At 42.7% G+C, this 14,287-nt stretch overlaps 1 protein-coding gene across 4 annotated transcripts in view; it reads left to right on the top strand.

The window, feature by feature from the left end:
* Nucleotides 1-14,287, top strand: part of FRMPD4 (FERM and PDZ domain containing 4) — a 461,147-nt gene that overhangs the window by 345,189 nt on the left and 101,671 nt on the right. For all 4 annotated transcript variants that reach the window (XM_075265006.1, XM_075265007.1, XM_075265008.1 and 1 more), the window contains one exon: nt 10,703-10,863. In XM_075265006.1, coding sequence (XP_075121107.1) covers nt 10,703-10,863 — 161 coding nt within the window. The remainder of the gene's footprint in view (nt 1-10,702; nt 10,864-14,287) is intronic.

Raw genomic sequence — 14,287 nt, 5'->3', positions numbered from 1 at the left:
GTAACCTCGGTTAGGGGCACCTCCAACTCTTTGTAACTGACACATGACTTTCAGGTATGGAGCAGGAACCTCTATCCACCCATCCTCATCTTCCTTCTCGAGTTGCCTAGGCAGCCTAGAGAGGGCATCCGCATCAATGTTGGTGGTGCCCGGTCTGTATTTGAGACTGAACTCATAGACAGCTAGGGCCGCTAACCATCGATGTCCAGTGGCATCCAGTTTGGCCGTAGTTCGCACACACGTCAAGGGATTATTGTCAGTGTGCACTTGGAACTTCACTCCGTAGAGGTAGTCATGAAGCTTGTCCACTACGGCCCACTTCAAAGCCAGAAACTCAAGTTTGTGCGCTGGATAGTTATGCTCACTGCGGGTCAATCCCCGGCTGACATAGTAAACGGGTCGGAGAGAGTCCTCATGCTCCTGATACAACACAGCCCCTAGTCCTTCAAATGAAGCATCCACATGCAGTACGTAGGGCTTGTTAGGATCTGCATAAGCCAACACCGGGGCCTGAGTTAGACAAGACTTCAGTTTCTCAAACGCCTCTTCACACTTATCTGTCCACCTTTCTCCAAAGGGTTCATTAGCCTTGAAGTAAGTCTGGTTTGGAGGTTTCTTGTGTGGAGATTTGTCAACGGTTTAGCGATCTTGGAGAACTGTGGTACAAATCTGCGGTAGTAGTTGCAGAATCCGAGAAAGGACCGGAGTTCAGCTAGCTTGGTGGGCCTCGGCCAATTCACAACAGCTTCCACTTTAGCAGGGTCAGTGGCAATCCCATCCTGACTGACAATATGTCCCACGTATTTGACGGATTTCTGGCAGAAACAGCACTTGTCCAGGGACAACTTCAATCCAGCCTCCTTCAATCGGTCCAAGACTTTGAACAATCTCCTGTTATGTTCTTCTAGAGTCCTTCCAAACACAATCAGGTCATCAAGGTAGACTAAGACTTCTCTGAGGTTCATATCCCCCATCACGTTGTCCATGCACCTTTGGAAAGTAGCCGGGGCGCCAGTCACCCCTTGGGGCATCCGTAAAAACTCATAGAACCCTAAGGGACATATGAAGGCAGTTTTCTCTCGATCTTCCTTACTCATGGAGATCTGGTAATATCCACTTCGCAAATCCAACACTGAGAACCACTGACTCCCTTGTAGACAATCCAATGCCTCATCAACTCTGGGCACTGCATACTGATCAGTGACGGTGCGTTTGTTAAGCGTTCGATAGTCCACACACATACGAATCTTCCCAGACTTCTTTCGTGCAACTACAATGGGAGAAGCGTAGGGGCTATTTGACTTGCAGATCACTCCTGTTTCAAGCAGACCCCTCAAGTGCTGTCGGACGTCTTCAACATCAGCGGGAGCCAACCGCCTGGACCTTTCTCGAAATGGTCTCTCATCAGTGAGACGAATTCGATGCTCCACTCTTTTAGCGAGCCCCAGATCCCAGTCTCCCAACGAGAAAGCTGCTCCCCTCTCCATAAAACCTTGGATAAGTAGCTCTTTCTCCTCTGCAGGCACATCACTGTTCTCAAAACATGGGTCGAAACAGTCCGGGCTCAACACCTTCCTTCTTTCCTCTTCCTTCTTAGCATAGGCAGCTAGACACGTGGGGTGAATGGAGAGGGTCTGGGGATAGTTGTCTCCCCCAACTTCTTTGCACCATTGGGCTAGCTTGAGGAAGATATTAGCATTAGTTCCCACTATCAGAGGTGTGGATACAGGACCAGCATCTGTCTTCGGACACACCAACGCCAAGATGGGGACTTCTTTTTCAATTCCGGCAACACCCTTTGAGAACCATAGTGTAACGGACACATATCCTTTGTAAGGGTAACTCCGATCACTCAGTCCCCAGACGACTAGTCCCGAAAGTGGTTGTAGAGGGACATTAGGTAAATACTTCTTGTACCAATCTTCAAAAAGAACTGACACTTGTGACCCGCTATCCAATAGGACATTACAAGGCTGCTCATTAATGTAAGCAGACACCTGAGGGGCAGGTCCCACTAAGCCCCCAGGAAGTCGTACAGTGAAAGTTTGCTGAGGGGTGGCATCCTCCCTTGTTCTGGTGGTCTCTGGGGGGCCGGTATGGGCTTCTACCGGACCCTTTTTCCGTTTCCCGACATGGTACGCTTCTGACCCAGAAGAGGAATCAGGCTTCTTGGGACCCCATCTCTTCGGACACTGCTTATACAGATGTCCAAGTTCCCCACACTTAAAGCAGGTTGGTGATCGGATAGGATCTTTCTTCTCCTCTAAGCCGCTAGTGGCTGCTTGCTGCTTCTGAACTATAAGCGCTTCAGTCGTCTTGATGAGTTGGGCAATTTGCTCCCCCTGTTTCTCAATAATTTTCAACAGCTCCTCTTCTCTGCTATTAGACTCGGTGCGTATGGCCACTGTGGCGATTCTCACAGGGATTTGTTCCCGGGCCGCCAGGGTAGCTTCTTCCTGCCTCACCTCCTTAAGTAACTGATGAAATGGCAGTGGAATCTTGTCCTTGTTGCTACACCTCAACCGCTGACCGATAGGGTTATGAGTCAATGCCCCTCGCAACACCTGATTCAGACGACATTGATCCACTTCATTAGGGCTAAGTCCTCCTTTCGCCACTATGCGGTGGACAAGTTTATCCAATCTGTAGAGATAGTCAGACAGTTTCTCATCAGCTTCTTGGTACGTGGTACGAAGTTTGAATAAGAGGTCAGTGGCGTCTTCAGGCGACCCAAATGCATCTTCAAGGGCCTCCATGTAGTCCTGATAAGTGGCCTGCAGCTTTCCTCTCCAAGCAGCCTGCACTCTTCACCCCATCCGAGCATTGCCATTCATCCAGGCATTGCATGGTGACATCTCTCCAGGTTTCGTACCGATCTTCTCCAGAGGGTACTGGGATGTTGCCTGAGAAGATTCTCAACCGACGATAACTTCCTTCAAGATGCACCTTCCCAATCTGGTCGACCAACTTTCCTATGGCAGTAAGTAGAGTAGAAGTAGTGTCTACTGCTCCATCAGACTGAGTGCTTGTAGGATTATGAAAAGGGACAGGACTGGACTCCCCCTGTTCAGATTCTTCATCTTGGCACACTCCCATTTCAGACCTTAAAGGCCAGGTGATTCTCCACCGCCGACCTTGCTCTCATGGTACAACCAGAATGATTGGTATACAGTCTCTATCTAGGGCTTTATCTGTCATTATTAAAGCCGAAATCATTTTCTGAGAAGTTACATTCTTCCGGTCCACTACCTTAGGATGATTTACTCCATGAAGTGTGCTCAACAATTGTATGACCTCATCATCCAGGGTATCATGGAACTCTCCAGTCACTGCGAAACTACATTCTGCAGGAATGTCCATCTCCTTACACCATTCAGCCACATCTCTCTCGGCTAAGTTCTCCATTGCAACTGTATAGGGGTTTGTTGGTTTTTCGAATCTCAGCAGTGCCTCCAATGTAACGCCCCCTTTGGCCACACCCCCAGGTAGCGGGGCGTTCGGATAAGTATTAGTTGCCGTTCTACCTTGCTTAGCGCAGTGCCTCCACCCTTGTCGGTGATATTCTGGTGCTTCCGGGTTGACAGTACCTTTCTTCAGATCTCTGTCCGGGGCTTGACAAGGGAAAGCCCCGCCCACACCAACACGCCAGAGAGGATTGTGGTATAAACAAAGAGACCTTTATATGGAACTTAATAAAGTAATGGTGAAGTACAATATGCAATAACATTCACAGCATCAGTAAGATGTAATACTTTAAACGATAAACCTATCTAGAAAATGGCAGGTCTATATGGCAAAGCCCTAGGACAATGTATAACTATCACAAAGCTCAGTCTTAATATAAGGCCTGTTGCCGCGGTTCTGGAAAGAATCTTCTTTCGTTGGTGCACATGAAATATGTCAAAAATGAACAATGCTCCTTTAATTCCTAGCAGGGTAATATTCCTTAGTCCAAAAGATTTGGTACTGGCTACAATCATCTATCAGCAGCAGCAGGCTCTATCCCTTACAATAGAACATGGCAGCACAGCAGGTGCCTGGATGCATCAAGTCTCTTTTACTCCTTCTGCAGGGCTCCAGCTTAAAAAGTTATACTAGCCAAGAACCATTTACTCCTGGATCATAGGATGCAGTCTAAATAAGAATGCTGGTGGTAGGTACACTTACAGTTCCAGAGGAATTAACGCTGTCCTGTCCAACAGGCTGCCAAAGGGTTAAGTCTGGAAGAACGTTGCGGTGTAGCAGGGAGGCGCCTCCGTCGGTTGGGGAGGGTATGGATACCCTGTCTATTCGGCAAATCGTCCTGTAGAGTTGGTAACCTTTTCTCTGAAGGAATTAAATCCTCTTTCCATTTGCTTTCAGCCTCTGGGAGCTCAGGAGATCTTACTCTTGCATCCACCTGTGATCTCTCTCTCCTGCAGACTGCCTGAACACATGGTCTCCCCTGCCAAGCAGCCCCTCCCATCCTCCAAGGATTTGATAAACAATCACAATTGCTTTCATGCTGCATGCACAATGTTTGCAAACTGTTAACCCCTCGTTGCCTTGAACTGCACACAGGGGTTACATCAAAGTATTAAGATTATTTACCTTTCCGTCTTTAGGAAGATTGTAATAGTAAAACTCAACTAAGGCTTTCTAAGTTGAAGTCTAAGGGGGATATCGTCACTTCTTAGGGAGAGACCACCATTTAGGTGTGTGGAGTCTTATTAAGCCATAGACAATCCACTGTGAAGAGGATCAAGGGAAGAATATGCAAATCTGTCTTCTGTGATGTAAATAGGAAGACAGTGCCTCAGTCATGCAGCCCAATAGAGGGCACTCCTGTCAGGATTCGGGGACGCCGTGGCATTCCTGCTATGCGGCGCATGCCCCGGAGGCGTGTCAGTGACTCCTCTGGCTGTTTTTAGTGCACTAAGGGGTTAAGTTGCCTCCTTGGTGTCAGTTTGACTGGCAGGCTGTCTGGCCAGTCATTCCCATCTGTGATGGGTGGGGTTGTAGCCCTGTTCCTATTTAACTCCACTCGCCCATCTTCATTTGCCTGCTATAGGTTCTATATAGTTTGGTATTGCCTGTTTCTGTATACTTATACACTTGCTACAAACACTTAATCTTTGTTTTCCCTTCCTGTTCCTTGCCTGTTTAGTTTTCCTGTTCATTTCAGTATTCTACTTCTTACTTATTCCTACTACTGGTCTAGCTTGAACTCTGTACTGCTATTGTTCTCTGTTACCTGCCGCTACTAGTAATTCTCTGTTTATATCTCAGCCCACTGGTAGGGTAATTATAGGGAATCTATTTAGGTTCCTGTGAGGGGCGCCCTTGTAAGGACGTTACTCTGACGCTAGGCAGGTTTAGTCAGGGGTTCTTATAGGGAAAGTTTCCCAACCTGTTTCTGCCCACGTTCCAGGACTTGCACTCAGCCGTCACCAATCCAGGTCAGTGTCTTACAACTCCCTTTAAAATCATGCCTGACCGAGACGCGTTGCTAAGGAAACTCCAATCAAAAATGAAGTGGAGAACATGTCGTGGATGTGGTGATCACGGCATCACGTGACTATAGACTTTGTGTTGTTTGATTGGTGCACTTAGCAGTTATATACTCTCTTTATACTACCATACACCACCCCCCGGAAGAAGGCATCTAGCACCAAAACGCGCATAGGAGACCTTGACAGCCCAGCCCTGTCAGACTTACCTTTGCGACGTCCCTAATATGACTCCACTATCTTGATTGTATATACTGTCTCCTTCCCTGCACCTTATGTAGTTTACTTGTAGTATAGTACAGTATACTTGTTTGCTCAGATTTGTGTCTGGTTACCCTCATGTGTTATGCCTACATGGTTTCAGTTTGACTATATGTTTATTGGGTACCTACTGGTATCACTATTCATGATTGTAAGGGTCATTATTTACCTATATTCACATTTTCTTGGGTTCCATTTATATAACGACTATGTTTGGTCTTTACCCCTATTACTACTTTTATTAGTGTGCACTTATTTGTTAACGTCAACGTTTATGACATTTTGAGCCTTCGTGATACTATTCACACAATGTTCCTTTGACATACTTACCCATGTACACTTTTGTTTAAGTCCTGTCTGAGCTGGGCTTCTTTGTCTGATAGCATTCATCCTTCACTTTTTATCTGTAGCATTGTTATTTAATAAAGATTTTCTATTTCTTATACTTTTGATTACTTCCTTTTGCCTGTTTTATTGGTTTTCATTAGTATCTTTAGCGTGAATTATAGGGGCATCGCCTCTACTCTGGACCTTTACATAGGGAATATACGTTTGGGTAATAATGTTGTGTTTTCCCTGGATACCATGTTTGTTTTATATCCAATGTTGGCACTAGGTTGTTGTTTGGAAACCTGTCTTTGACATGCTGGAGCAATAGAGAAATATAACCCTCCCATAATTGTATAATTGGAAAAATTGCCTGACTTTTTTCTCCTGTGCTTCTTACACCCAGTCCATTTTTATTATGCAGGACACTATTTCCAAAAATAAACGGAGTAAAGGCTCCCGAGCTGTAAAATCGTATTTCTGCCCTCCCCCGCCTCCAAATGTAAGAGGCAAATGCTATGCTTATTAATCTTGTCTATGTATACCTGTCTATAAAACTCACCCAGGAAAGGGTAGAAGGAAATGACTCGACTAGATGGGTAATCACAAAATACCACTTACTTTCCCAATAGGCTGTTCCCTAAATAGTCCAACTGTGTTAGCACTGGCTGGACTGTGTCAGACTGAGTGGAGACATGTCTAATTCACAAGGTTGATGGTAACATCCACATACAGTACTTTGCATTGCTGTATTGGGCAGTACATCCCTGTTTATATGGGAAGACTAGCCTCTGCCCGCAATTTCGTCTGTGGGTTGTTGGAGTGGATGATCCGCCTATATTCAGCAAATTGCTGCTGTCAATGGTTTGCCTGCTCCAGCATTTCGGTGGTTCTCAAGCTGTCCTGCTGCTGAACTTGTTATCGCACCGTGCCTGTAATTGTTCCGGCATCTCAGCAGCTCGCTGGGATGCCATATAATGAGCGTGTTGTTTGTGTTGATGATCCACCTGCTTCAGCGTTTCGACAGCTGTCAAGCTGTTGTGTCGCTGAACTTGTTCCTCGCCCTGTGCCTGGGATTGTTCCAGCATCTCAGCAGCATTCTGGGACGCCATACAATGAGCGTGTTGTTGGCATTGATGATCCGCCTGCTCCGGCGTTTTGGCAGCTCTCAAGTTGGCCTGGAACTGAAGTTGTTCTTCACAACGTGCCTGTAATTGTTCCGGCATCTCAGCAGCTCACTGTGATGCCATATAATGCATGTGTTGTTGGCGTCGATGATCCTCTTAGCTCCGCTTGACTTCTGGCTTCCTTCATAGGTCTCGTTGTTTTCGACAAATTAGATTTTCTTTTTCCAGGAATGTTTAAAATTTACAAACTGATAATTTGGATTAAAGGTGTTTGCCCTTGTCTGCACTGCTTGGAGCAGATCAGATAATATGCGAATGTGTGTACACAAACCACTGAGAATTAGTGTGTGTTTACACAGAGAGATAACAGCCCTGGGACCTGAGATAAGGCTTCTGCAGGAACAGTGTAATATAGTATGTGAACATAAATTCATAACAGTCATGAAGCCATGTCATTTACCGGGATAAAAAGTAGCCTATATTTTAATCGAGGTTACAATCTATCTATGTATCGAATTTAATTCAAATCCGTTCAGCTGTTTTTTTGCGTGATTGAGTAACAAACATCCAAATATCCAAACACAAAAACTTTCACATTTATAATATTAGTAGGATGTCCTGTTGACTAGACAGCATTTTTATGCCCGCATAAATGATAAGATTAATTGACAAACAACAGCTTTCTTTTCACACCTCCTAAATCCTTTATTTACATAAGGCCCATTTCACATTGCAAACCAGGTAAATATGTCACTATCAGCTTTGTATTTGTCTCAATTAGGCTTTTTTCTCACTGCTGTGGAAAAAAATCAAAAAGGCTAAATACTCTATTTTAGCCATTTTACCTCCCAAAAACTTGTAATCGATTCTGGACCGCCTATTGGGTTTTTACACTCGGAGAGTAGTTGACTATTTCTGCAAGGATGTACCTGTTCCTCCAAGCAGTTTTCAGTAGCTGCATGAAATAGTGCAGATTCTGAAACAGGGGGGTCAGCTGTAAGTACAGCCAGATCTCCCATAGAGAAGGCAAGGAAGATGTATTACCTCCCTGCCTGCCTGATCGTGGTGTACAAACACTGTTCACATGCCACTTTGGCTTCATAGTGAATGCAATTAAAGCCAAACATAATGTGGTTCTAACAGAGGTACGTACAATTTGTCCTGCAGAAGTTAAGCCCTCATATGGCCTTGTGAATGGAAAATAATAAAAAATTATGACTTTTGGAAGTCAGGGAGTAAAAATCAAATATTGAAAAATGACAGCAAAGGGTTAAGCTGCAAAAACTAATGAGTATGATCAGATGAAAATTCTCAAATGAATGAGGATCCTAATACAGACTTGGTTCTAAGAAAGAGAGTCTAAAGCCCTGTTAACATAACCAAAGTTTTTTTAAAGGCCGTTACACGGCTGACTGAAATGAAATACTTGTGAATTCACATGATCATTTTTATCATGGTCTGTTTTAAGTGACTTTCAAAAATTAGGTCATGCCCTATTTCTATCTGTTTTAATAGATACCTCAACAGAATGAAATGTATGCGTTTCTGTGAAAGCAGGTTATCCTCAGATACAAAACAGATTTGAAAAATGTCCCTTTGTCATGGCCGTTTTGAACATTGGTAGCCCTTACTGTTAGGGTCAGGGATTGCTGGTCCAGAGGTTCTGTCTCAAGCTAGAAAAAGAAGAGAGGTCAGAATAAGAACCTGTGTCCCTTTTCTTACCCTTTTAGAGTCTGCATCACACCAGGAGAAAGTCTGACATGAATTTCTGTTCATAATATTCTCTGCTTACTTATGAACCACAGTGCAAATTTGTAATTTTTAAACTGTCTTATTTTAAGAACATAATGGTAGATTTGTCCTTTAACTAAATGGCAAATGTCTATTCTATCTAACAGAAAAAGTATATGTAAAGATAATGTTATTTCACATCAGGAAATTCATAAGAAACTTTATAAACGGGAAACAGCTCAGCCCTTCTGACAGTGGGGAGGTCTCGGTGCCAAAATGAACAGCACTGATATCTCCAACACCAGGGCACATACTGGGTCTTCTGCATACTATCTAATGGATTTAGATGTATACAATGTTATTGGTTGTTACGGCTAATATGAATAGCTCTAAAGGGTTAAATGCACTTAAAGAAAATCTGTGGCTGGGTACTGCAAATGCCATAAAAAAAAAAAGGTTTGTACTCATCACCACCAACCTCCCATAGCCACCTCTTTGTCAGTGAGTAGGTCCTTACTGTGCCCCATATCCTGCTCTACTCCAGACATGGCAGTGAATAGCTGGAGATGCCTACCCAGCAAATCACTGGCCACAGTGGTGGTCTACCTCAGTCAGAGATTGCCTGAGATCAGCCAGAGAGAGAGATTGGGCATTTGCAGCTATTTTCTGCCTTGTCGGGGCAGGTTAAAGTACTGTAGTGTTGTGTGGATTGAGAGGTGATTATGGGCCATTTTATTTTTATTGCCGTTTGCCGCCCCCAATTTTTGAAGGACTTTCCAATTTTGATGTCAATCCCTAAGTTTCGGGGCCAACCACCGTGGTCCCGCAACCTGCAGTTTTCACCGCACATTGCTCCTTAATATCGAAATCCTCTATTTTATAATACTCCTGATGACCTACCGTAGTTAGGGAAACGCATTGAGGAAAACCAGCTCCATATTACGATTATTGGAGTAGTCTCAGGTTGTAGATCTCATGCAGGGCAATGTTCATAGCTGCATTAGAAAGATTGACCACGTACAGCTGATGCATTGGGGCCGCACGCAGTTGCCTTGCCTGGCAGATAAATAGAGTACCTGAGTGACACAATTGAGCATATATATAAAAGTAGTTTAAGGGCTCTGTAATTTCTACTATAGGGACAGGGTAATATTTCACCATTAGATTATCAGGCTCTATGGAGATTCAATATTGTTGGTTCTTACCCTGATCCGTGGTTACAGAGCGCAGCTCAAACGTCGTTTGGGGGAACTATTTACTCCATTCATTTTATTGAGTTTACATACGGACTGAATTCACTGATAATTTTTAACAGTATAAATGATTAAAAGTGAAGTTTTACTTATTATTGGCTCTTCAGTAAGGACTTTCTTGTAGATATATTAAAAGGTTAAAACTAATATATATATATATATATATATATATATATATATATATTACTGTATATGACTGCTAATTGTGACTTACTTACAGGACTGGGTGTATTCTAAAGACACAATAGAAGTTTCTTATCTTAATTGCTAATTATATAACATTTTCCACACCATCAGTATAACGCACAGGTTCTTCTGGGCTAGATGCATTCGGATAGTTAACACTTTCCATCATGTCCTAGATAGTAAATGTGTAATTGCAGCACACAACTAACGAATCAGTCCCTAATGGGAATAATAAGGCTGTATTTTACGATGCCCTATATAGTTCTGATTGAGCTCTGTGCTATAGGTCTAGAAACCAAAGCACTGAACAGTATTTTTTTTTCCTCAGTCACTTGACACAAAATGCAACATTTGAAGACCCTCGAATTGAAAGCTGCCAAATCAACCCTCCAACACCTAGGAATGTGGAAATGAGAAGAGATCCAGTTCTTGGCTTTGGATTTGTTGCAGGGAGTGAAAAACCAGTTGTTGTCCGTTCAGTAACACCAGGTGAGTAAGTTCATTTAATAATGATATGTCTGTTTCTCATTGGAGGATATACAATGTAGATACAGACAAATTAAGAGCCCCCACCCATTAACACCAGAGATGACAGTACTGATCATATGCAGTCGCCCATAATACAGAAAAATCCATACCTGTTACCTACCAGTGCCAGTACCATTTCCTTGGATTGCAGGTATTCTCTTTCCTCATCTTCTCCATTCCATGCAGACTACCATGAACATTTCTTCCATCCACAAGTCTGCCACACAAGGGTCCTCATATTAGGTTCCTCATATTTACATCATCCCCTGCATCCTGCTGCCACCTCTAATACTGTGCCCCAAATACTACAAGGGTATTTTAACATGGCAGAATTTAGTGCTGATTTCATGGCATAAAACTCAGCTATAAATTGCTCCCATATTTTGCCATCCATTATGTTTAATGGAAAGTACAGATTGAAGCAGGACACTGAAAAAATCATTCATGACCCTACAAGTGTCGCACAGTGTTGCACAATCCTTTTTTGCCAGAAGAGCCCCTCAAAATTTTGTTAATCACAGATTGGTATGACCTGCTATAATCTGTGGGGGAACCTGACTGCAAGTGTTCATTGTCCTACAGTTCCACTACAGGGACCTGAAGCATTGCACAGTGTTGGGTACACAAAGAGGATTAGAATGTTCTAATATTGGATTGCATTTGATAGGGGATTTTTTTAGGCAACCATTTAAATGAAAAAAAAAAAAACAATAAAAAATTCCCCTTTAGTTTTAGACTGAAGTCTGACTTTTAGAAGGTCTTAAAATTAGTTAAAAGAAATCTCAGAAGATCAACACATAGCAGATTGCTCCATTGCATTATTTAACAAGAACAAAGACAAAATGGAACAGTCAAGTGGGAAAAACTAAGTACACCTTATAAATCAATAGCTTGTAGAACCAACCTTAGAAGCAACAACTTGAAGTAATGGATTTCTGTATGACTATCAGTTCGTGACTTTGTTCTGGAGGAATTTTGGCCCACTATTCGTTACAACATTTCTTCAGTTCACTGAGGTTTCTGGTATTCATTTATTTACACCTCTCCTAGGGTCCCACCACAGTATTTAAATTGGGGAAATCTGGACTTTGACAAGGCCATGACAACACCTTGGTTCTTTTTCAGCAGTGTTGATGTAAGTTTGCTGGAGTGCTTTGGGTCATTGTCCTGTTTCATGACTCCTTTTGCATACATTTTAGCTGTTGGATAGATGGCCTCACATTTGAATAATAGAATACTTTGTTAAAACAGAGGAATTGATGGTCGACTCAGCGATTGCAAGGTGCCCGTGTCCTGTGGCTCCAAAACAAGTTGAAATCAACAAGCTGCCAATACCATGCTTGCAGCATGAAGAGTTGGTGCTAATATGCTGTGTTTGGTTTTGGTGTTATACATTGTGGTCATTGGCCAAACATCTTTACTTTGGTCTCGTCTGTCCAAAGGACATTGTTCCAAATGTTGTTTGGTTTGTTCAGATACAATTTTGTAAACTTAAAGAAGAGCTTTCACCACCTCTAACAAGTCCATTTTTTGCATCATTTAATAGGTGCTGTTCCACTAAGTCTCGCACAGTTGGAATATTTACTCTAGCTCCTACTGTTCCCAAACAATCAATATTGTTAGTTGTTGTACCTGAGATTTAATATCTGTACAGTCAGCAGGGCGTTGTTAGGCAGAAGAAGATACAGGGTGAGATTCTGAGCTCTGTCATTGGCTGCCTCTGCATGGAGTTCTAAATCATGCCCCCCTGTCTGACACAGCCCATCTATCATACCAGAGCTTAAATAGCACATCAGGCACCAAAACTATCTGAGTTTGTTGCTTGAGAACAGTGAAGGCTAGAGAAAGAATTCCAACTGTGCTAAAATTAATGGAGTGATGCCTGTAAAACAATGCTAAGAAATTGAATTGGTGGAGGTGGTGAAAGGTCCTCATTAAGTCATGCTGCCATATTCTTTCTATGAAGGATACATCACTCTCCTGGCAACCCTTACAAATATTTTTTGTTTTTTTTTATTTATGATTGTACTATCAAGGACTCGAACATTTAACTTACAAAATGAGGCTTGTATAGTCTGAGATGTAGCATTTGGGTTGCTATTTTGCATATTTGCTAAGCATTACAAAGCCTTACCTTGGGGTGAATTTACTTAACGTCCATTCCTGAGAAGGTTGTCAACTGTCTTCAATGTTTTACACTTTTGAATAATATTTAACATTGTAGAATGATGGACAAATTCATTGCAAACAGTCTTATGGGCATCAAGAATTTCTTCTTTACAATAATTGCTGATGTATTTCTTCCTTGCCATTCTGTTAAGACATGCCTGAATTCTCCAGACCAGCAAACTGCCAAAACATCTGCTTTTATAGAGGTGGTCAGATTTCTGACAATCAATTAGTCATCACCAAGTTACCCTCTTAAAGGAGTTGTCCCATCTCAAGGATTCTATCTATACTGGTAGCTTATGTAAATTGAAGCCTTTTTCTAAATACATTGCTTTAGAAATTCAGCTCTGTTTGCCTGGTAGGTGAATTTATTCCTCCATTGTTTACACTGCGTTGCTATAACCACGGACCTGGGAGATAGGACAAGTGACATCACTTACTCAGTGTTGGCAGGACAATCCGTTCAGCTAATTGCACTTTGCTGATAAAGTCTGGTCTGTTATCTCTCTAAGTAAACACAGAGATAACAGAGAGTCAAGAATCTGCATATTATCTGACGGGCAGAAGTGTGCTGTGTCCCGTTCAGCAGGAGGAAGGGGAGGGAGAGAAATACAGGAAGTGAGAAGCAGACACTGTATACAGCCTGGCTGAAATGGGAAAACCCCTTTAACTACAATTGAAGTAATCACGGTATTTTTTCACACTGCTTCTGAATTTTAGTCTAGTCTTTGTTTACCTCTTGTCCATTGACTATATACATCTGGATGGATGACTTATAAGTCTGCAAGGATGTACTGGTAGCGGGTATTCAGAGTCCCTCAAGAGAAGGCAATGAGTGCTGTGTATACATCTATGGAAGCTGCCATCTTGTTGCTTCTTCCTGGCAGGGGGGTCATATGATTGTTGGGCGCTGATGAGCTGCATTAGCTGATGGATCCTAGATGAGTAGTTATTTACCGTTGTTGAGGTAGTGACCCTTATTCTGGCGGAGGTCAAGTACATAGCTATGTTAGCTGGAATGCAATAGTAATGAGTTGTTTTTGGGAGCCTATCTATTATGCTTCCAGAATAGCCTTCCTGCTCCTGTTGAGCGGCCGTGCATTTAAGACATTGATCAGAAAGCATGGAGGGGAACGTAGTCAATCACGCTTTAAATGTATTTTCTTGGAATAAAATTCACAACAAGCAGCTTTTGAATGAAATAGTTTGTTCATTT

Source organism: Leptodactylus fuscus, chromosome 2, assembly GCF_031893055.1.
Source record: "Leptodactylus fuscus isolate aLepFus1 chromosome 2, aLepFus1.hap2, whole genome shotgun sequence".
Classification (NCBI taxonomy): domain Eukaryota; kingdom Metazoa; phylum Chordata; class Amphibia; order Anura; family Leptodactylidae; genus Leptodactylus; species Leptodactylus fuscus.
This window is presented reverse-complemented; position numbering and strand designations above follow the sequence as displayed.